Here is a 21,442-nt window from a genome sequence, read left to right on the forward strand (position 1 = left end):
TTGTTTTTTTTTTTGTTTTTTTTTTGTTTTTTTTTTAAATTTTTTTTTTTTAACGTTTATTAATTTTTGAGACAGAGACAGAGCATGAACGGGGGAGGGGCAGAGAGAGAGGGAGACACAGAATCGGAAGCAGGCTCCAGGCTCTGAGCCATCAGCCCAGAGCCCGACGCGGGGCTCGAACTCACGGACCGTGAGATCATGACCTGAGCTGAAGTCGGATGCACAACCGACTGAGCCACCCAGGCGCCCCGGTAAAACTTTCTATATTCATAATTCATCCTGTGGAAGTCAGCTTTGGAGCAAATCCTTCAAGAACGTTGCTGGACTTTGTTTATAATATCATGGAATGAGGGGAGCAGGGATCCCACCAACCAGATTCTTCATCAACAGATTCTTTAAATAAACCATAGTGTATCTATGCCGTGGAGGCAGGGTCACGAAACTTGGATTTCAAAAATTGGGAGCGGGGGTGTGAGTCAGTGGCCAGGTCCGGCCAGAGAAAAGAAAAGAGCCTGAACCTGAGGGCTCTCCAGGTGTTCCTTTCTTTTATTTCTTCCGTAGTTTTAGGCATGTATCCGTGTCAACCGGACCGGCTGGAGGTACCTTACAACCGAATACGGGCAGACTCAATGCTGCACCAAGAAGACAGCTTTACAAATGAAATTGCACTCAGCCAGTATGTGTCTGAACTTGCCCAAATCTGAAATGTATATGCGTCATCCGGTCCCCAAGAGCTGGTCTTGGGCCTGTGTCTTTGGGTTCAGGAGGAAAGAGGAGATGTTCACAATCCATATGAGGATTTGCCACAAAAACAAAAAACAAAAAAAAAAAAAAAATAGAGCTTTTATAACCTGCAGTGGAATTCGCATTCAGGAAAGATGGCAGTTTTTTTCTTTTAAAAGGAATAAAATATTGGGATGTGGTGGACCCACATGATGGGAGAGAGAGCCATAAAAAGAACGTTAACCAAATGTTAACTGGTAGAACTAAAATCATGATACAAAATTTTATAGCCAGTATCATCCCAACTATATAGAGAAGACATAAAATATTATGGCTGAAAACACCAAAATAGTACCCACAGTAGAGGGGACAATGAATTATTTATTTTCTTTTGTTCACTTTCCTGTGTTTCCGAACTGTTCTAAATGATGGAAACACTCCAAGTAAAATTTTTCAAGCTAACTTGAAACGTAAATAAAACCCACTGTTTCTTAATTAAAATGAAAAAATTTCATACTGAATTCCTGAATGGGTGTCTGTAATAAATTTATAGCTCTTCCTTTAAAAAAAAATATGATAGAGTCCTTTACATACATCAACCTGCGTAATTTGTCCAAATTATTTTCCAAGTGCTTACTGCTTGTGAAAACACAAACAACTTATAAATGTCAGTTCATTTCTGTCAGCTCCCTTTAAAAAAAAAAATCTTAGTGCATATTTATGCAAATAAAGGAGTTTAAGATGAGGGAAGAGGAAGCCAATGTACTTTGAATTTAAAATTCCAAATTCTCAAGGACGCCGGATCCATGGGTGTGGGCAGGGTTTCCGTTCACCAGAACTGCCTGCTTCAGTTCGCCCAATTGATAAACATCAAAGTGTTGGGTCACCTTTTGTAGCACCAGGGGGCCCAGCGGGGATCTTCCTTCCTCATCGGAACAGGAGAAACTTCTCTTCCCCTCCCCTGGGGTATCAAATAGCCCTGCACCGGTCTGGCCCGATGATGCTGGGCCATTGCCTCTGAAGCAGGGTGACGCTGGGCTGGGCGGCCTGGTTAGTATGTCACTCAGTGCCGTGCACGGTTGCCAGGGAGATAGACATTCTTGTGATTCACCGAGCCTGACACCCTATCTCAGCCCCGGACTTTTCTCTTTCGAAAAGCATCAGGCTGACACTGAAGGCTAACACCGTGTGCCCCCAGCCCTTCGGGGGTTGCAGTGTCTGGTGTATGTAAGGAGATTTTGCCTACGGAAGGCTCTTTATCACACGTTGGTCTCTCCTGCAGCTCAGAATGTTTATTAATATTTGAAAATAGTGTCAAAGCAAAGGAGAGGAGGCAGTCATTTCCTGGAAGGAAAAACTGTTCTTTCTAGTCAGGCTTACCCACCCCGCCACCCAAGAAACCTTGCTTCTCCTTAAAAATGCAGCCAGTCCTGGAGCACCTGGGTGGCTCAGTGGGTTTAGAGTCTGACTTTGGCTCAGGCCATGATCTCGTGGTTCCTGAGTTCCAGCCCTGTGTTGGCTCCGTGCTGACAGCTCAGCGCCTGGAGCCTGCTTCAGATTCTGTGTCTCCCTCTCTCTCTCTCTCTCCCCCTCCCCCTCTCTCTGTCTCTCTTTCTCTCAAAAATAAATAAACATTAAAAAAAATTTGTTTTAACAGTAATAATTTAAAAACGAAGCCAAGGGGCGCCTGGGTGGCGCAGTCGGTTAAGCGTCCGACTTCAGCCAGGTCACGATCTCGCGGTCCGTGAGTTCGAGCCCCGCGTCGGGCTCTGGGCTGATGGCTCAGAGCCTGGAGCCTGTTTCCGATTCTGTGTCTCCCCCTCTCTCTGCCCCTCCCCCGTTCATGCTCTGTCTCTCTCTGTTCCAAAAATAAATTAAAAAAAAAAAAAAAAAAAAACCCTGCCTCTAAAAAAATAAAAAAATAAAAAAATAAAATAAAATAAAAACGAAGCCAATCCCATAGACCAAGCTCCCCTCTTTGGGGCCACAAAGCAGGACAAAGTATCCTCAAGTTGCTCACAAGAGAACAGGAAAGGCAGAGAATGCAAGGCTTTGAGCACAGCTGGGTGAGCCCCAGAAAGTCCCGGCGCACCAGCACTGCCCTCACCCAGCCCCCAACCTCTTTCACCAGCTCATTCTTTCCTGGCAAGTCTCTGCCCTTTACGAGGAAGCAGAGGAAAAACAAGACCACTCCAGGGGTGCCTGGGTGGCTTAGTCAGTTAAGTGTCCGACTTTGGCTGAGGTCATGATCTCGACTGCGGTTCAAGTTATGATCTCACAGTTTGTGGGTTCAAGCCCAGCATTGGACTCTGTGTTCAGAGCTTGGAACCCGCTTCGGATTCTGTGTCTCCCTCGCCGGCTCTCCCCAACTTGTGCTCTGTTTCTCTCTCAAAGATAAAATAAACCTTAAAAAAAATTAGGAGTGCCTGGATGGCTCAGTCGGTTGAGCACCCCACTTGGCTCAGGTCATGATCTCACGGTTCATGGGTTCGAGCCCCACGTTGGGCTCTGTGCTGCCAGCTCAGAGCCTGGAGCCTGCTTCGGATTCTGTGTCTCCCTCTTTCTCTGTCCCTCCCCTGCTCATTTTCTCTCTCTCTCTCTCACCTTCTCTCTCACAAGGAAATAAACATTAAAAGAAAGTTAAACAAAGAAGACAGCTTTTAGTTTTGCCCCCGTGTAGGGGGAAGTGACACAGCGATATGGGGCACATTCTGACCCATCTGAGGCTGCTGTTTTCAGGGAAACCACAGGCCTGAGGCACCAGGGGTGATGCTCACAGGGAAGGGAGGGCGGAAACGAGCAGCCCATCTCACTGAGGACAAGAGGAACTCACTGTTTGTCAGCATCTGGAGATCTTCCACTGACGGAGGCAAGGCTTTCTTCTCATAAGGGATGACGGTGTTCAGGTACTACAAGACAAACATGGCACGCAGGGCTTGAGACTCAAGTATGGTCCCTCTGCTGGGAAGAGGAGTCGGCAATTCTCACAGGGATCACGCTTTTCTCTAACAAACGCGCTCCACCGAATCGGACACTCTCGGCAACACCCATGACACTGTGCACACCCCTGCGTCAGGACCCTGTCCCCATCGTTGGGGGCGGTCTCTGGAAGTAAGACTTTACCATATTAGCCTTCTATTCCATCTAATACATTCTTCTGACGCTAGAAGCTTTGGGTTATTTAGGAATCCTGGTGAGCAGAGGCTGAGCGCGGAGAACATTTTAGAGGGGGGTTATGTTTTCTCATCCTTCGCAGAGCAATTTGAAAACGAACAGACTCCCTTTTGTCAAAAATAACAGGGGAGAGAACCTCAACCCCGCCCTTGGTCTTGGATGTCGGGTTTGCTCCCTCTGCTGGATACGAGGTGCTTCTACAACAAGATCACCTTGGGCCGGTGGGATGTTGGAGAAGGCAGCACCAGAGAGACCCTGAAGGTTGTGGGGGAGTCTGGGGGACTGAGTGAGAAGAGCTCCAGACCTGTATTTTGGTCTTGGTTCTGCGCCTAGCAGTGTGGCCTTGGGAGAATACCTAACGTCTCTGGGCCTTAGCTCTCACGGCTGCAAAGTGAGGCGCCTGAGTTAGATATTCCTAAAATCTCTTCCCACGCCGCAGTGCTAGGATTCTAACCCTGAGGATTCAGCTACGAATGTGTCTAACATACACACAAGCAGTTACGTGCTCTTATTCTACCATCTCAATCTCCTCTGGGTATGCACGTGCCCTTTCAATCAGATTACACCCCTCGCGAGGGCAGGGACCAGGACGAACCCGTCTTTGTACCTGAGGGCCTGGCAACAGCTCAAAAATGGTTCCTCTTTTAAAAGACACTGGCCGTTCCTCCTTAAGAAAGGAAGAAAATGTGAAGAACCCCACCCCCGCATCCCCTGCCCCTTGCCCAAGTCCCAGGATAATCCCAGGGAATCACCAAGTTGCAAGAGTCCAGGAGGAAAGCTGGGAGCAAGGGAATTGCTTGTACCTGCTTGTCCGTTCCTGAGGAGCCAAAGGTCTGGCGGATGCCACTCTGCAGAATGTTGGAGATGCCTTCCATGCTGAAGCGCTGTGAAGAGGAGGGGGGCTCAAGAACAAACGCTTCCTGCTCCGCAGTCCTCGCCTCCAGGGACCTCGGTGCCCTCCCTAAACTACCCAGACCCACCCACTACCACCGTGTCCCAGATAACACCAAGGCTAAGGGACAGGCCAAAATTTAAGCCTGAGCTTTGCAAGAACCAATAGTAGAGTCTCAGGGACTGTCATCTTTGTCCCTCAGGGCAACAGGCCCCCCTGCGCTCCCCTCGCTTCCTCACTTCCCCCTCCACGTGCAAAGGGAAGAATGAAGCAGGACGGGACACCTGGGGCGGATGATGACGCAAGCGTCTTAAGGAGGAAAACAAAATGTCCAGCCACTGGGAAGGGCGGATGTAAAGCTACTGTCCTTCACTGGGAAGCTTTTCCCAAAAGGCACAAGCCTAGGACCAATTCAGTGGGTCTGGGATAGAGCCTAGGCCAAGGTATTTTGAAAAATCTTGGATGATTTCTCGTGAGCTTCCTTCATCAAGAACCACAGGTCTGGAGAATCCTGCTAATATGACAGTAAGGAGTCATAATTTTCAATCCTGAAACACCCCTACTGCCATCCTAAAGAGGTAAGTCAGGACGAATAGCAGGGATTCTGACCCTGAGTCCCAGGGCACAATGCCCATCAATACTAAGCACCGGTCACCCCTCTTTCTAAGGTCTTGCCTAAGGGAACACATGCCATATGCAAGTATTTTCCGATGTCTGCGTCCCGCCTCCCTCAGCTGGACCGGGATCCTCTGGGAGAGTAAAGGAGACAGGGGTGTCTTCTCCCTCTTTACAGCCCCACTGTCTGCCAGGGGTCCTGCTCACAGTCGCTGCTTACGGGCCCTGCCAGGGTCGGTACTGGGACCTGACACGGTGAGGATCTGGGGCCCGGACACACCGGGTCCTCCCCCTGGGGGTCCGCGTACCTTGAGAGGCATCTGGTTTCCCTTCTCTATCCGGCTGCTCTGCAGACTTAGGCCTTTCTCTTTCCGCCTCTTCTTCATCAGCTCCCGCTGCTCCTTCTGCTTGTTCTGAACTTCAATCAGCACCGTGATGAAGGAGTTCTTCACTTCCTTTTCAAACTCCAGCTCGTCCCGGCGGGCCAGCTGTTGCACCAGCTCCTCCGAGAAGTCCCGGATGGCGCCCTCCACCTGGTCCAGCAGCTCGGTCAGCTCCGACCCGGACATGTGCCTCAGGCCTGCAGGGAGAGACCATCCCGCAGGTGACAGCTGCATCCAAGGCAGAGCCTGACGGGGAGGCTCCCGGGGCTGCTGCTGCTTGAGGTGGGTCTGCCTCTCCAGAGGGGACCCCTGCCAACCCCTTATAGGACTGGGAATTGAGGGGCTGCCAGGAAGGGAGGGACCCATATGCCGACAGCCAGAATGAACACCCCTTCCAGGGACACAAAAGAGGAAGAAGAAATAGCCCCCCAGGAAGCCTGTGGACTCTGTCCGCAAAAATGCACATGGACAGACATGTGCCGTTTTGATCCTGTGTTCCTCTTCCTACTTATTCTCTATTTCTATAATACTCCAAGTGCAAATGGGTCAAGAATCAGGGGGAGAGGGGCGCCTGGGTGGCTCAGTAGGTTAAGTGACCGACTCTTGGTTTTGGCTCAGGTCACGATCTCACAGTTCCATGAGTTGGAGCCCTGCATCAGGCTCTGTGCTGGCAGCGCGGAGCCTGCTTGAGATTCTCAATCTCTCCCTCTCTCCCTGCCCCTTCCTTGCGTATGCTGTCTCTCTCTCTCTCTCTTTCTCTCAAAATAAATAAATAATAAATAAAAGAGATAGCCGGACAGCAAAATAATTGCAGTGACCTGATGCCCTCTTCACCCCTCCAGTCCTGTCCGGCAGCGAGTGCAGATATCCAGGAACATGGGAAATGTCAACACACTGAAAAATGAACCCTGGCTGGTTGGTACAGAGTCTGCCATCAGTGAAAAGGAAAGGGAACCTGAGATAAAGGGATACAGATAACTTTATCTTAAATTCTTGTCCCCTAAGATTTCTTCATTTAAAATCGATTGTATGGGAATGCAAACTGGTGCAGCTCTCTGGAAAACAGTATGGAGCTTCCTCAAAAAATTAAAAATAGAACTACCCTATGACCCAGCAATTGTACTACTTGGCATTTATCCAAGGGATACAAGCAGGTGCTCTGTTTCGAAGGGGCACATGCACCCCAATGTTTACAGAAGCACTATCGACAATAGCCAAAGTATGGAAAGAACCCAAATGTCCATCGATGGATGAAATGGATAAAGAAGATGTGGGATATATATAAAATGGAGTATTACTCGGCAATCAAAAAGAATGAAATCTTGCCACTTGCAACTACGTGGATGGAACTGGAGGGTATCATGCTAAGCAAAATTAGTCAGAGAAAGACAAATATCATATGACTTCACTCATAGGAGGACTTTAAGACACAGAACAAATGAACACAAGGGAAGGGAAGCAAAAATAATACAAAAACAGGGAGAAGGACAAAACATTAAGAGACTCTTGAATGTGGAGAACAAACAGGGGGTTCCTGGAGGGGTTGTGGGATGGGGGTTGGGCTAAATAGGTAAGGGGCATCAAAGAATCTACTTCTGAAATCACTGTTGCACTATATGCTAACTAACTGGGATGTAAATTAAAAAAATAAAATAAAATAAAATCGATTGTGGAGGGGAGGAGGGAGGCATCGTTTCAAATTGTCCATTTCTGAGATCTTTTGTTTCAGCCCCAGAATCCATTTTACTTCCCCGTTTCTGCTCTGGCCTATGTGTTTGCTGCCTTGGTTCACCTTCCCCATTTCTTCTGCTCTTTGGAGCTGCCTCCTCCTTCTGCATTTGCCATTTCACTCTGCACTTCAGCTGTTTTCGGGAGTCTTGCGCTGAATGCCGCTGTGTTTGGGGCCTTTGTGTGGCTGAGAACGGCTTGAAGGCAGCCAAGTCTGCCCCATCATTCCCAGCACATTCCTTCTGCATTGGCCATCCCCTGGCCTCTACTCTTTAGGGCCGCAGAGTTTCATTTTCAGGACACAGTTCATCAGATCAGGCCTCAATTTTTACCATGTTTGGACCTTTACACCTGCCCGGCCCACCTTCTCCCTCTTGTGTTTCCAAGTCCCCACCAGCCTGCGTGCAGATCTCCTCGGCCCCTCCTGCAGCATGGGTACCCTTACCCCTCCAGACCGATGACTTTTATACCCAATTGCGCCTTCGCTGTGTTACATGTTTCCATTTCACGCCTCATCCGCCTTTTTCTTTGTGTGACTATAATTACTACAAACCTGTATCAGAGAGCTAACCCAGATTAAGAGTACAGATTCTGGAATCAACCTGCCTGGCTTCACATATGGGCTCCACCCCTCGTGACCTGCATGTAGTGTAAGGGCAGATACAAATAAAAAATTAGAGCCTTGACTCTCCCTGTTGAAAATAAGGGAAGAGACTTTCTCTCTCCTTTACCTGACTTTTCTTTGAGAATGGCTTCCTGGGTCCTTTGCAGAGAGATGCCAATCATTTTAATGGCTAAATAAGCCTCTTGCCCGTCTTAGGACTCACGAATGTCTTCCCAACCCCCTAGGAGTCACGGCTTTGAAAAGTAATCACCAAGGAAGATGACAGGAGCCTAACTAGTCGCCTGACTCCAGATTGCAAAACCTATTTAATGTAATGGGTTGTATCCACTTAGCTGTAGACGAGAGTAGGATTTCCTTCTGCCTGTGATGTGCACCCCATTCTGGCTTAACGCTTATTCAATAATAAAATTGTCCTCTTTCTCTCTTCTCCTCTGTGGAACGGTTTTCTGGGTGAGGAGGAGATTTTGTTTTTAATTATATTTCCCCCACAGTGGCATCAAACAAGTCACTTAACCTCTCAGGATACTCAATTACCTCGATCCTAATGGAGTTGGCGTGGGGAGGAAATGAGATTATGCACAGAAATTCTTAGAACAGGGTCTGGCACACAGAAAGCTCTCCCAAGAATATCAGCTATCATTATTATTACCTTTTTCATTGATTTTACGGTAGCATCACTTTGGATAGTGGGTTCAGATTTCTTCTCCTTTTTCTGCTTTTGTCTTATTCTTTGGTTAGTTTTGCCATTTTTGATTTTGTTTAACTGACTTTTTCTCCACCTCCCCACCAAAAAGGCTAACTTCCCTCCTGACGCCCAGTAAGAAAGGTGCCACCAGCCTCCTCGATTTGAGGTTCTATTAGCTACATGTGAAGCATGTGCCCAGGGCCTGGCCCAGAATGGTCTTCATCCTTGGCAAGCCCACCCACCAGGGCCCTCACCTTCATAGGACCAGTTGTTGTTGAAGGTCTGGGTCAAGGCCTGCATCTCCTGAAGGAGGACAGAGTCAGCTTGGGAGGAGGTTTCTCCCTCATCCTCCTCTTCCAGGATCTCCTCTTCTTCCTCAGGGTCTGGGGAATTCTGCATCATTTCTTCAATCTCCTCAATGACCTAAAGAAGGTACACAAGAGAGTGCTAACTCTGTTCTCTGCTGGAAGGACAGGCTGGCTCAAATTTTGATCGGTTAAGGAAGTTTCTAATTTGCTGCCCGTAAAATTCCCAAAGCGGTATCGTTATTTAATACATATTGAATAATAATAAAAATAGATCTGACCAAAGTCTTACATACACTCTTTAATGTACAGCACACTTTAATGTGAAATCTCTTCCAAGAACACCATTTAGATGAGTGCTTTATTGGAGATAAACTCCTCTTTCGGGAAACAAAGCAAAGCTGCCTGGAAGGGAACATTTACTTCAATCTGCTGAGCATTTTATTTCTAAGTGAGGAAATACTTTATCCAACCAACTTTAGCACAAAACCCAGTCCATTAACTGTCACGGTGCTTCTGCTGTTCCTAGAACAGCTCAAAACAGGGAGGCTTTTTCACACCGAGGAAATGTCTCCAGAATTCACCTGGACAGGAACTAGGCTGCCCAGACACAAGTACGAAACAGGATGACAAAATAACAAAAGGGTGGGTAGGGTCAGGAGAGCAGAAAATAGATAGGAAACCAGCTGTAATCTAGACTCTTAACAGGGCCCAGCAGAGAGGGCTGAATGAGAGGACTGCCAGAGGACTGATTCGTCCGTTAACGGTTTACACATAAAGAAAATGGAACAAGCAAAGAAGGTCTGAAAGGCGTCTACAGATGGGTCTGGTCACGATAGGGCATTTTTATACATTTGTCTGTCGATTCTGGGATGGATTGAGGCTCCAGGCTACTGGACTGTGGTCCCTGAAGCAGGTTTCTTCATGTCAGCTGGACCAAGGACAAGGGGACTTAGGGTCCCCTCCTTGAGAATAATTTCTATTTTATCCCCACAACTTCTCAACTCCACTCAGCCAATTTAGGGAATACTTAGTCTTTGCTGAGAGCCGCTTATAAAATGCAAGCAAATGACAAACCCCCTTTAAAATTTTATGGCTCAGTTTCTCGTCTCTCAGACTACTTGTCCTTGACTTTGGATCACTTTTCTCTTACCATTCACAAGAATAACTGTTGGCCCCTATTCTCTTTTATCCGGCTCCCTTCAATCTCTTGGACCTCATCTGTTTATAATCCCACCTTTTTACCACAGAGTTCCTTTCACCAAAAAGCACTGTCTGGCACCAAAGGCTCCTGGTGGAGTTTTTTGGTTGAACTACTTTGTGAAAAATTTGTATGGCACCTGCTCAAAAAAGTCACCCATAAATATTTGTTGACTAAAAAGTTGAAAAAAGAATCCAAAGACCCAAGATTATTCCCCTGAAGTAATAAGTGACTAAAGCCAAAATATAACTAATTCAACCAAATGTCAAACACTACATTTTTTTTTAAACAAAGACTCAACTGCATATTAAGAGTCCTTTTGGGGGGTGCCTGGGTGGCTCAGTCGGTTAAGCATCTGACTTCGGCTCAGGTCATGATCTCATGGTTTGTGAGTTTAAGCCCCACGTCGGGCTCTGTGCTGGCAGCTCAGAGCCTAGAACCTGCTTCAGATTCTGTGTCTCCCTCTCTCCGCCCTCCCCCTCTGTACTCTCTCTCTCATTCCAAAGTAAATAAACATTAAAAAAAAAAAAAGAGTCCCTTTGTAAAGCTCAACATTTTGAGTACTCTGTGAAATATGAGAAAATACCCATCAAATAAAAGCCTCATCTGCCACTTCTATCTTTGCAGGAACAGGGATTTAGGACCCTTATTTAAGTGTCTTGACTCTTAATGGGATTGCATGCAGAGGCTTAGCAAGAAGTGAAGCCAGTCAACACTGGGCCTGTCTCTGGACGTAATCAAACATGAGCCCCGCCCAACCCAAGGGTCAGGAATTATGTTCCTATTTACCCCAGGTGGATAAACTAAGGCATAAAGAGAAATGAAATCCCTTATCACAGATGCTCCGAGTCATCAACACAGCCACACTAGACCATATATCTTTCTTCTGCCTTAAATGGATGTGACAAGGGGCACCTGGGTGGCTCAGTCGGTTAAGCGTCCAACTCTTGGTTTCAGCTCAGGGGTTGATCTCACAGCTCGTGAGTTCAAGCCCCACATTGGGCTCTGTACTAACAGCATGAAGCCCGCTTGGGATTCTCTCTCTCCTCTCTCTCTGCCCCTCCCTGCTCACTCTCTCTCTCTCAAAAATAAATAAACTTTAAAAAAATTAAAATAAAATAAAAAGATGTGACAAGTATGTCACTTAAACTTTTTCTTGAGCCAAAGAACAAAAAGTCCCGAGAACCAAGAGAAATATTCGTACCTGATCTGCTGTGAGTAGAGGCTCCTCATTGATACCAGAATCGTGTTCACTCTTCTCGTTGAACTCTTCCTCTTCCTTCTCATGGATCTGAAGGGGGGTGGGGAGGGGGTGGAATTCTAATGGATCATCAGCAGAACCAGGGATCTCTTTACTCTCTGGTGTCTAGAACGGATAACATGACTGAGAGGCCCCTCCGGCCGGCCATCCACTGTGTAAAGAGGGGAATCTGAAGAGATGCCCAGAGTTTCACCCAATTCCAAACACAGCCCTTCTGCACAACATGCATCCCTGAGTCAGGAAAGGACAACGAGGGATGTCTGACTCAAAGGGTTCTTTAACCCACAGACAGGTTGTCCCTGTGTGAACGAGGAACCTTCCCAAGGCAAGTGACACTGTCGACAATTCCTGCAGCAAAGTCACCCTTATTTATACAAGGAGTTTCAATCTGGGGTTTTGTTTCCAGAGTTTACTTAATTAGGCATTTTAACGGGTGGGTTGTTCCAATCCAAACAGTCAAGCTTTTAGAACTTGATGAAAGGCTGTCTCGAATTGGAATTGGAATTGGAATTGGAATTAGAATTGGAATTCTAGGCTTGGTGTCATAGCTGCAGAAGGAAGTGATGAATCTACGTGAGGCATGCCACAGTATCACCTGACCACATGAACTACAGGACAGACTAAACATCAAAAATATTGAAACATCTGCCGTTTCTCCAAAATTGCACAATGCCAAGTAAGATTCTGAAAGTTCACAGCCATTGTGATTCTAGGTGTTGAAATCCAACAAGGTATTCACAGCACATCTGGCTTTACTGACCATATCCCAAACAGCCACGGTCCAGCACTTAGGTTCAAATCCCACACAAAATCAACCACTAAATCACCCCACAGGCTGTCTGTGTCCAGAAGTCAGATTTGAGAGTCATATAAGGGCTGGTAAGGAGAGCCTCCAGGAAATCTTTCTGCAGAGACACCTCTCTTCCTGGAATCAATTTTTACTTGCTCTTCGATAGCTGGCATGCTTATCTGCCTCTTCCCTGGGGATTACACTTCTGTTCCAACAGAAAACACCCAGTTCCACCCCAAGCAATCATGTCAGAGATCATCTATCCTCAGAAATTTCTCCCCTCTTCTTTGAGCTCCACCTTGGCAGATGCCCCTAACAAAACACATCATCTTCTGTCCACGTTTGCGTGAAACTAGGACTATGTCATTAAAAAATTAATCAAATATATCCCAAATGCTGTCTGCACTCAACCTGGATGAGGGGTAGGACCGGGAAGTAATGGGATCATTTGAGGGGCTTGTGCGCCAGATGGTGACATCTATTTCTGTTGGCGAACCCATATGCTGCTCTCTCCGCCAAGTTTACCTACCACCTGTGGTGGCCGCCTGGCTTCCGCACTCCCCACTCTGCAGAACGAAGCTCCCGGAGCCCCACTTTGTTCACAACTACACTCGTGGCAAAACTTCTCAGGGCCAGAAAGGCCCAGAAGCTAGAAGTTAGGCTCACCCTGGGGAACAGAGGTTGTTGTTTTCTGTTTGGATGATTTTCTATAGGCGAGTGTGAGATATAACCAGAATTTCTTTGACATTAAACCTACTCTAAAAACAAAAGGCTTACGTCTTCTGAGATATGGCCAATTTTCACTGACTGCTAATACTGCATCATTGAGCTACACTGTCTGCTTTCCCAAGGTCTTCCCTCTGAGCTCCTGGCTGAAAGCAGGGAGGGAGTTTCTAGGGACAGACGCTTCTTGCTGTTTAAATGTTAGTGAACCCGAGCAGTGGCATGGATGCCTCTTGGAGCTTTCTCACCTCTCCCTCTGGCACAAAGCCTGCGGGTCTGATTCGTCAGGCTTGGGTAAAAAGGGACCTGAAAATCAATTATGATGAATGATAAGTCACCCTGAGTTCCTAGTATTGTGTGAGCCATCCCTACCCCACGTTTTCTCAGATCTCAGAAGCCTGATGCTAAAAAGTAAAATAAAAGGAGAAACAAACACAAAGTACTTAAAGTCCTGGCTCCTTCCCTCCGCTCTCATGTGTGGATTATCCCCCCTGCCTCTGATTTCACACATCCACCCCATCCCTGGCCTTTTCTCCTCCCTCTCTAGCTTTTGGTTCTCATTCTCTCTTCCTTCCTTACCCTCTCTAGGGCTCTTCCCACATTTTCTCCCCGTCCTAGCAGACTCTGTTCCGCCTACAGTTTGTGTCCCTTCTCAACAAGCCTTCTTTCCTTATGAATGCCTTTTATAGACTCCCTACTTCCCTTCTTTACCAGGACAATATCTCAGGCAGAGAGTGGAAAACTGGGTGGGAACAAATAGGGAAAAAAAAGAAAAAAATTTGAAAAATGATAACACTAGTACATATGGATAGGATTATATGATTTACACACACACACACACACACACACACACTTATGTACGTGGAAGAGTATGTATACACTCTTATTCTCATATATGAGAGACCTAGAAATTGCTACAGGGAGTTTGTTTAGTCTCTTGTGTGGCATTGGGAAGACTAAAGCCAAAAACAACCTGCAGGCTAGGTCATTTAAGGCTGAATTAGCTTGTAGACTAAAACTCACATTGTGTCCATACTGTAGAAGTGAACTATGGCTGTTTCAAGAAAAATCATTCTTCCAAGTGACTTCTTTCCAGAACTGAGAAAAAAAGACCGAGATCCAGAAAAGGTCTGGCCATACTACTCGACAAGCCATTTCTTCCTCCTGTTTTGGGTCAAGGGTGTGCCCCCAAGGCTGTAACGTGGTAGCTTCAAACTTGACACTAAATGTGGAGAACCTTCCCTGGAGCCTATAAGACTGCCAAGTCTTGCTGCACAGAAGTCTGAGTGAGGACTGAAATTACAGAGTCCTTGTGTTCAATAATGACTATTAACCAGATGATTCTATTCCCTCCCCTTATCACAATTGTTTCACACAGGTGGTTGCCCTGACCAAAAGTAAGAGACTGAAGGTACATTTTCACCTTCGGTCAAAAGTTAAAAAAAAAAAAAAAAAAAAAAATCAATGGCATGCACCCAGCCCGGGGAAAAGACAACTACATCCCCTGTATGCTTGTGAACAACCAGCAAACATCTGTGTGGGGTTAAGTCAATGCCTCTGAATCCCCACAGTGAGATGTACCAGAGCCCAGCAAACAGCATGTAGACAACAGACGCTTCTTGAACAAATTAATGAACACATGAAAGAGACAGGAATGGCAACACTATTGCCTCCTATAGTCAGCCCCTGTCCACATACAACTTAGCTGTTTAGTCACCTGGAAAACAGAAGAGTGGAACACCCGGTCCTGGATGTTGGTTCCTCTTATCCAAGACAACTGCCATGTGCTATTAATTCAAGTTACAGGGACAAAAGAGACTGTCTTTTACATCAATCAGGGACAAAATATTGATTAATTGGAAAACCCAATAAACGTGGAGAACTTTAATAATAATAATACTACAGAACTTGAGCATAGTATTTTGACCTAAAAATGTAAGTGTACACGTATTTTTCCCCCAAGCTCCTAACGTAAGGCCAAGGCCTTTTTCTTCATGATGGGCCTCTGAGTAGAGGTTCCATATTGTCTTTCTCCGATCGTCCACATCAGAACACAATTTTTAAAGATGTTTTAAATGATTTCCCATTTCTGTGTTTTTATAGCAGGAGGAAGACAGGAGATAGCACACACACTCCATTATCTCCTCTTCCTCCTGAAATCTGACTACAGCGAGAGCTAAAGGACCAAAAGAGGATATCCCACAGGAACAAAACAAACCAGAGTAAAGACAACAGCAAAGGAGATGCTAGAAAGCAGATGCTGAGCTAGCAGGCTAGAGGAGTAAGCTCTGTAGGAGGAGCCTTCCCAAAGTAAGTGCTTTTACCCCAAAGATGCTGAAAGACTCAGAATTAGAGGCTTCAGGTGGTACTGGGAGGTGGGGCTGCAAAAAGAAGGATCTGCTGGGATTCTTCATAGGAGCAGCAAGACCCCGGGTCTCTTCTCCCTTCCCACGTAGAAAGGCAACTACCGCCCTCTCACCATTAAAAGAAGTGGAGATTTTACTCTGGAAAGGTTGAACTAGGAGGCCCTGGACTCAAGATACCCATGGCCACCTGAAAGCAGGGGTGAGGGATCTTACCCCAAACAGAGGGATTAAGTGAAAGTCTACATACTCACCAAGACCCTCCTGCCGTTATTAGGCTCTAAGGACACTGGCAGTCAGGCTTATCCTCCTCAAGCAAAACATGACTCAAGTCACTAACCAGCACATTTCTATTACACTGCCCAAGAAAAAAGACCTATAGATACATGCCAATATTTGGGGCCTCCAAAAAAAATGACCAGGTCCTTACTGATCACTACAGTGGGGGCAGCAGGAGATAAGACCTGCCCCAAAGGAAGAGCTCAATGAGTCTAGCTTCACTTTTAAATATGAAATTATGCCCAAGGACTGTCAAACATTTGCAGACAATCCCCAACATGAAAGACAGGGACTGAAACAAATACATAGGAAAAGCAAATCAAAAGCAATACAGAGGGCAGAAGAAACTCCTTCCTATCATTACTGTCCTCAGAAAGACATCAAGGAAACACTGCTTCCTCAAAACATGGTCTTTTTAGTAGAATTAATTAAAGAAAAAAAAACAATAAGAAAGAGCTCTTAGACACTAAAATTATAGTAGCAAAATCTATATTTTCAAAAGAAGAATTGAAGATAAGGTTGAGAAAATCACCGAGAGAGTAAAGCAAAATAAGTGGATAGAAAATGGGAGGGTAGAAAAAGCAGAAGATCATTTTAAGTCCAACACTTGAATAAAACAAATTCCAAAACACAAAAACACAAGAGATGGTCTCTCTCAGCCACAAAAGAGTAGCTAGTATTGGACTTACCGCTTCAGCCACATACAACTACAAATCTGGACAAAATCTATGAGCCAATTGTTTTGAGGCACTGGGCATAGACAGTGAAAGGCTGTGACCATTGAAAGAAGGGAAAACATGAAATAAATGAAAGCTGAGAATCTGTCACCTGTGAACTAACACTACAAGAAATCCTATAGAAAGTTTTTTGGCCTAAAAGGAAATGATTAAAAATCAGACCCACAGGAAGGAATAAATACCAAAAATGGTAAATATTAAAAATGTATGCTTTTTCCTTCTCCTAATTTCCTTAAAAGACAACTAACTGTGTAAAGCAAAAGATAAAAACTTTGTGTTGCGGGGTACATAATATGGATTGCAGTAAAATATATGACAACAATAGCACAGAGGATAACAGGAATATACTTATACTGCAGAAAGTGTTTTACATTTTATGTGAAGTAGCATAATATTAATACTAAATGTACTATGATAACTTAATAATGCAGAGTATAATCGTTAAAGAAGTCAGTAAAAAACAAAAACAGAAACAAACCAGAAACACACACACCAAGAGGTATAGCTAAAATCTAATGGAAGAAATAAAATGGAATACCACACAAATTTGATTAACCCAAAAGAAGGCAGGGAAGATGGAACAGAGGAATAACAACTACAACAAAAACCCAGAGAGGACAAATAGAAATGCAAGATCATACATTTAAACACAAACTATTCAAGTTACTTTAAGTGTTAATGGACTAAACACTATGCAAATGAATTAAACCCAATGAACGAAAAAGCACACATCATCATTTTCAGACTAAATATAAAAGATGAGGGTGCCGGAATGGCTCAGTCAATTAAGTAACTGGCTCTTGATTTCAGCTAAGGTCATGATCTCATGATTCGTGGGATGGAGCTCCAGGCTGGGCTCTACGCTGATGGCGTGGAAGAGTCCCCGCTCCCCGCCCCTCCCCGGCTCTCTCTCTTTCTCTCTCAAAAATAAGAATAATAGTAAAAAAAACTCAACTATATGCAATCTATAAAAGACACTCTTTAAACATAAAGACAGGAACAGGTGAAAAGTAAAAGGACTGATAGAAACACCGTATAATCCAGTAATTACACTGGCAGGTATTTACCCAAAGAAAATTAAAACACTAATTCAAATAGACATATGCACCCCTATGTTTATTGTAGCATTATTTACAATAGCCAAGATATGGAAGCAACCTGTGTCCATCAATAGATGAACGAATAAAGAAGATCTGGTATATATATACAATGGAATATTACTTAGCCATACAAAAGAATGAGAATTTGGGGCACCTGGGTGGCTCAGTCAGTTAAGCATCTGACTTCAGCTCAGGTCACGATCTCGTGGTTCATGAGCTCAAGCCTCGAATCGGGCTCTGCTCTATCAGTGCAGAAGAGTCTGCTTCAGATCTTCTGTCTCCCTCTCTCTCTGCCCCTGCCCTACTTGTGCACTCACACACGTGCACACACACTCACTCTCCCTGTCCATCTCAAAAAAAAAAAAAAAAAAACATTAAGGAAAAAGAATGAGGTCTTGCCATTTGTGACAATATGGATGGAGCTAGTGTTATTATGCTAAGTGAAATAAGTCAGAGTTAGTCAAATACCATGATTTCACTTATATGTGGAATCTGAAAGACAAAACAACCAAAAATAGAAACACTCATAAATACAGAGAACAAACTGATAGCTGCCAGAGGGAAGAGTGGTGGGGGTAATGGGCAAATAGCTAAAGAGGTACAAACTTCTGATTATAAAGCAGATAAATCGGGGTGGGGGGGCCACCTGGCTGGCTCAGTTGGTAGAGCATATGACTTAAGATCTTGGGGTCATGAGTTCAAGCCCCACGTTGGGCATAGAGCTTACAATAAATGAATCAATTGATCAATCAATCATGGAGATGAAAAGCACAGGAAAGGAATATAGTCCATAATATTGTAATAACACTATATAGTGACAGATGATAACCACATTTATCATGGTGAGCATTGCATAATGTACAGAATTGTCAACTCACTATGTTGTGTACCTGAAAAAAGAACTAATTTAATGTTATATGTCAATTTTACTTCAATAATAAAAATTAAAACCAAAAACTAAATTGTAGTGGATAAACAGGAAAAATAATCAGTTAAGAAATAGAAGAATTCAACAACACTTAAACCAACTTAATCTAGTTGATCTTTATAGAACATTGCAACCAACAATTACAGAATATACATTCTTTTCAATGGCACGTAGTACATTCCTAAGATACAACATATGCTGAGCCATATATCGATCCCAATATATTTTAAAAGACTGAATTTGTACAGATTGTGTTCTTGCCAAAACTAAATTAGAAATCAATGACAAAATGATAACTATAAAATCCCCAAACATTTTGAAATTCAGCAACATACATCTAAATTACCCATAAGCTGAAGGTTAACAAAAACATGCCATATCAAAACTGTGGGATTCAGTTAAAGCAATGCTGAAAGGAAATTTTATTACTTTAAAATGCTCATGGTATTGCTGATCTGAATGCTTGTGTCCTCCCCAAATTCACATGTTGAAATCTTAATGCTCAATGTGATGGTATTTAAGGTGGGCACTCAGGGATTTGCTTGGGTCATGAGGGTGGAGCCGTCATGACTGGGATTGGTACCCTAGAAAAGAGGCTCCACAGAGCTCCTGAGATACCTTGTACCAATAAGGACACAGCCAGAAATTGACAGTCTGTAAGCCAGAAGAGGGCCTTTACCGGAACCTAATCATGCTGGCACCCTGGATGTCCAGCCTTCTTAACTGTGAGAAATAAATCTCTGTTGTTTATAAGCCATCCTGTGTGTGGTATTGTGTCATAGCAGCCCGAGTGGACTAAGACAATTATTTTTAAAGTTTAAAATCTGATCTAAGCTCCTACCTTACAGGGCTTAGTAAAACCCTAGTCAGTGTAAGGAAGGAAATAATAAAGTTAAGGAAAGAAATCAACAAATGAGAAAATGAACAAACAACAGAGGAAAAGAAAACTAAAAGTGCTGTTCTGGAAAGATGAACAAAAGTGATAAACCCATAATTAGACTTAAGAGAGAGGATGGGAGGGAGAGGGAGAGAAGGAGAAAGAAAACACAAATTAGCAGATCAGAAATAAAAAGAGGACCATCACTATAGATTTTACTGACATTAAATAATAAGAACATATCATAAACAACTTTGTGGTCAATACATTCAATTATTTAGATTAAATGAACAAATTCCTTGAAAAACACTATTTGCCAAAATCAGCTCGGGAAGAAATGGAAAATCTGAACACCTCTACATACATTTATTTATTTATTTATTTATTTATTTATTTATTTATTTTTAATTAATTTTTTTAACGTTTATTCATTTTTGAGAGACAGAGAGAGACAGAACATGAGTGGGGAAGGGGAAAAGAGAGGAAGACACAGAATCTGAAACAGGCTCCAGGCTCTGAGCTGTCAGCACAGAGCCCGATGCGGGGCTCGAACTCACAAACTGTGAGATCCTGACCTGAGCCGAAGTTGAACGCTCAGCTGACTGAGCCATCCAGGCGCCCTGTCCCCTCTACATTTATTAAAGAAATTGAATGTGTAACCAAAAATCTTCCACAGAGAAAACACCTGGGCCAGACGGTTTCACTGGTGTAGTCTATCAAATATGTAAGGAAGAGATAATACCAGTCTAAGACAAACTCAGAAAGTAGAAACATTCCCAATTCAAGTTATGACATTACAAGAAAAGAAAATTACAGAAAAAGATTCCTTGTGAACATAGATGCAAAAATCTTTAATAAAATATTAGCAAATCAAATCCCACATTATGTAAAATCGATACTATATCATGACTAAGCAGAGTTTATCTTAAGAATGAAAGGTTGCTTTAATATTTGAAAATCGATTGATGTAATACATCACATTAACATAATAAATTGATCTACCTACATAAATGGATCTATGGATTTAACACACCATCACAGTTGAATTTTCAGCAAAGTTATAGAAATTGATTACCTGATTCCACAATTTATATGGAAATGCAAAAGACCTAAAATAGCCAGAAGAGTGGCCCTTGGGTGGCTCAGTTGGTGAAGAATCTGACTCTTGATTTCAGCTCGGGTCATGATCTCACAGTTTGTGAGTTCGAGCCCTGCATCAGGTTCCTCACTGACAGCACAAAGCCTGCTTGGGATCCTATCTCTCCCTCTCTCTCTGCCCTCCCTCCCTCAAAATAAATAAATAAACTTTACAAAATATAAAAACAAAAAGTAAATAAAATAAAATACCCAAAACAACTTTGGAAAAAAAGAACAAAGTTGAAAGACTTATACAGTTGACCCTTGAACAATGCAGGGGTTAAGGGTACCAATGCCCTGCACAGTAATAATCTACATGTAACTTTTGACTCCTCCAAACTTAACTACAAGTAGCCTACTGTTGATGGAAGCCTTACTGATAATATAGACAGTTGATTAACATATATTTGGTATGTTATATGTATTATACACTGTATCTTTATAATAAAGTAAGCTTGAGAGAAGAAAATGTTATTGAAAATCATAAGGAAGAGAAAACACATTTACAGTACTATACTGTATTTACCAAATAAACTCCATATGTAAGTGGTCCCACGCAGGTCAAACCCATGTTGTTCAAGGGTCAGCTGTCCTACTTTATATCAAGACTTATTACAAAGCTACAGTAATGAATACAGGCATGGTATTGGCATAGACACACAGCAATGAAACAGAATAAAGAATTCAGAAATAGATCCACACATATATGGTCAATTGATTTTCAACATAGGTGCCAAGACAATTTAATAGGGAAAGAACAGTATTTCCAATAAGTAGTATCAGAACAATTCGATAGCCATACACGTACACACACACACACACACACACACACACACACACACACACCAACTTTGACCCTTACCTCACACCACATATAGAAGCTAACTTGAAATGAATCATAAACCACAGAAGAGCT

General features: G+C 43.8%; 1 protein-coding gene and 1 non-coding gene across 2 annotated transcripts in view; one reads left to right on the forward strand and one right to left on the reverse strand.

Annotated features, from left to right (window-relative positions):
* Positions 1–21,442, reverse strand: part of FEZ1 (fasciculation and elongation protein zeta 1) — a 38,906-nt gene that overhangs the window by 4,211 nt on the left and 13,253 nt on the right. Inside the window, exons 3-7 of the mRNA XM_040483443.1 lie at positions 11,536–11,622; positions 9,080–9,248; positions 5,713–5,984; positions 4,701–4,781; positions 3,557–3,632 (exon numbers count right to left, since the gene is read on the reverse strand). Coding sequence (XP_040339377.1) covers positions 3,557–3,632; positions 4,701–4,781; positions 5,713–5,984; positions 9,080–9,248; positions 11,536–11,622 — 685 coding nt within the window. The remainder of the gene's footprint in view (positions 1–3,556; positions 3,633–4,700; positions 4,782–5,712; positions 5,985–9,079; positions 9,249–11,535; positions 11,623–21,442) is intronic.
* On the forward strand, positions 18,229–18,301 carry TRNAL-UAA (transfer RNA leucine (anticodon UAA)). The gene has a single exon. It is a non-coding gene; the product is annotated as a tRNA-Leu (tRNA).

This window comes from Herpailurus yagouaroundi, unplaced genomic scaffold (genome assembly GCF_014898765.1).
Source record: "Herpailurus yagouaroundi ecotype Mexico unplaced genomic scaffold, PumYag 161, whole genome shotgun sequence".
NCBI lineage: Eukaryota > Metazoa > Chordata > Mammalia > Carnivora > Felidae > Herpailurus > Herpailurus yagouaroundi.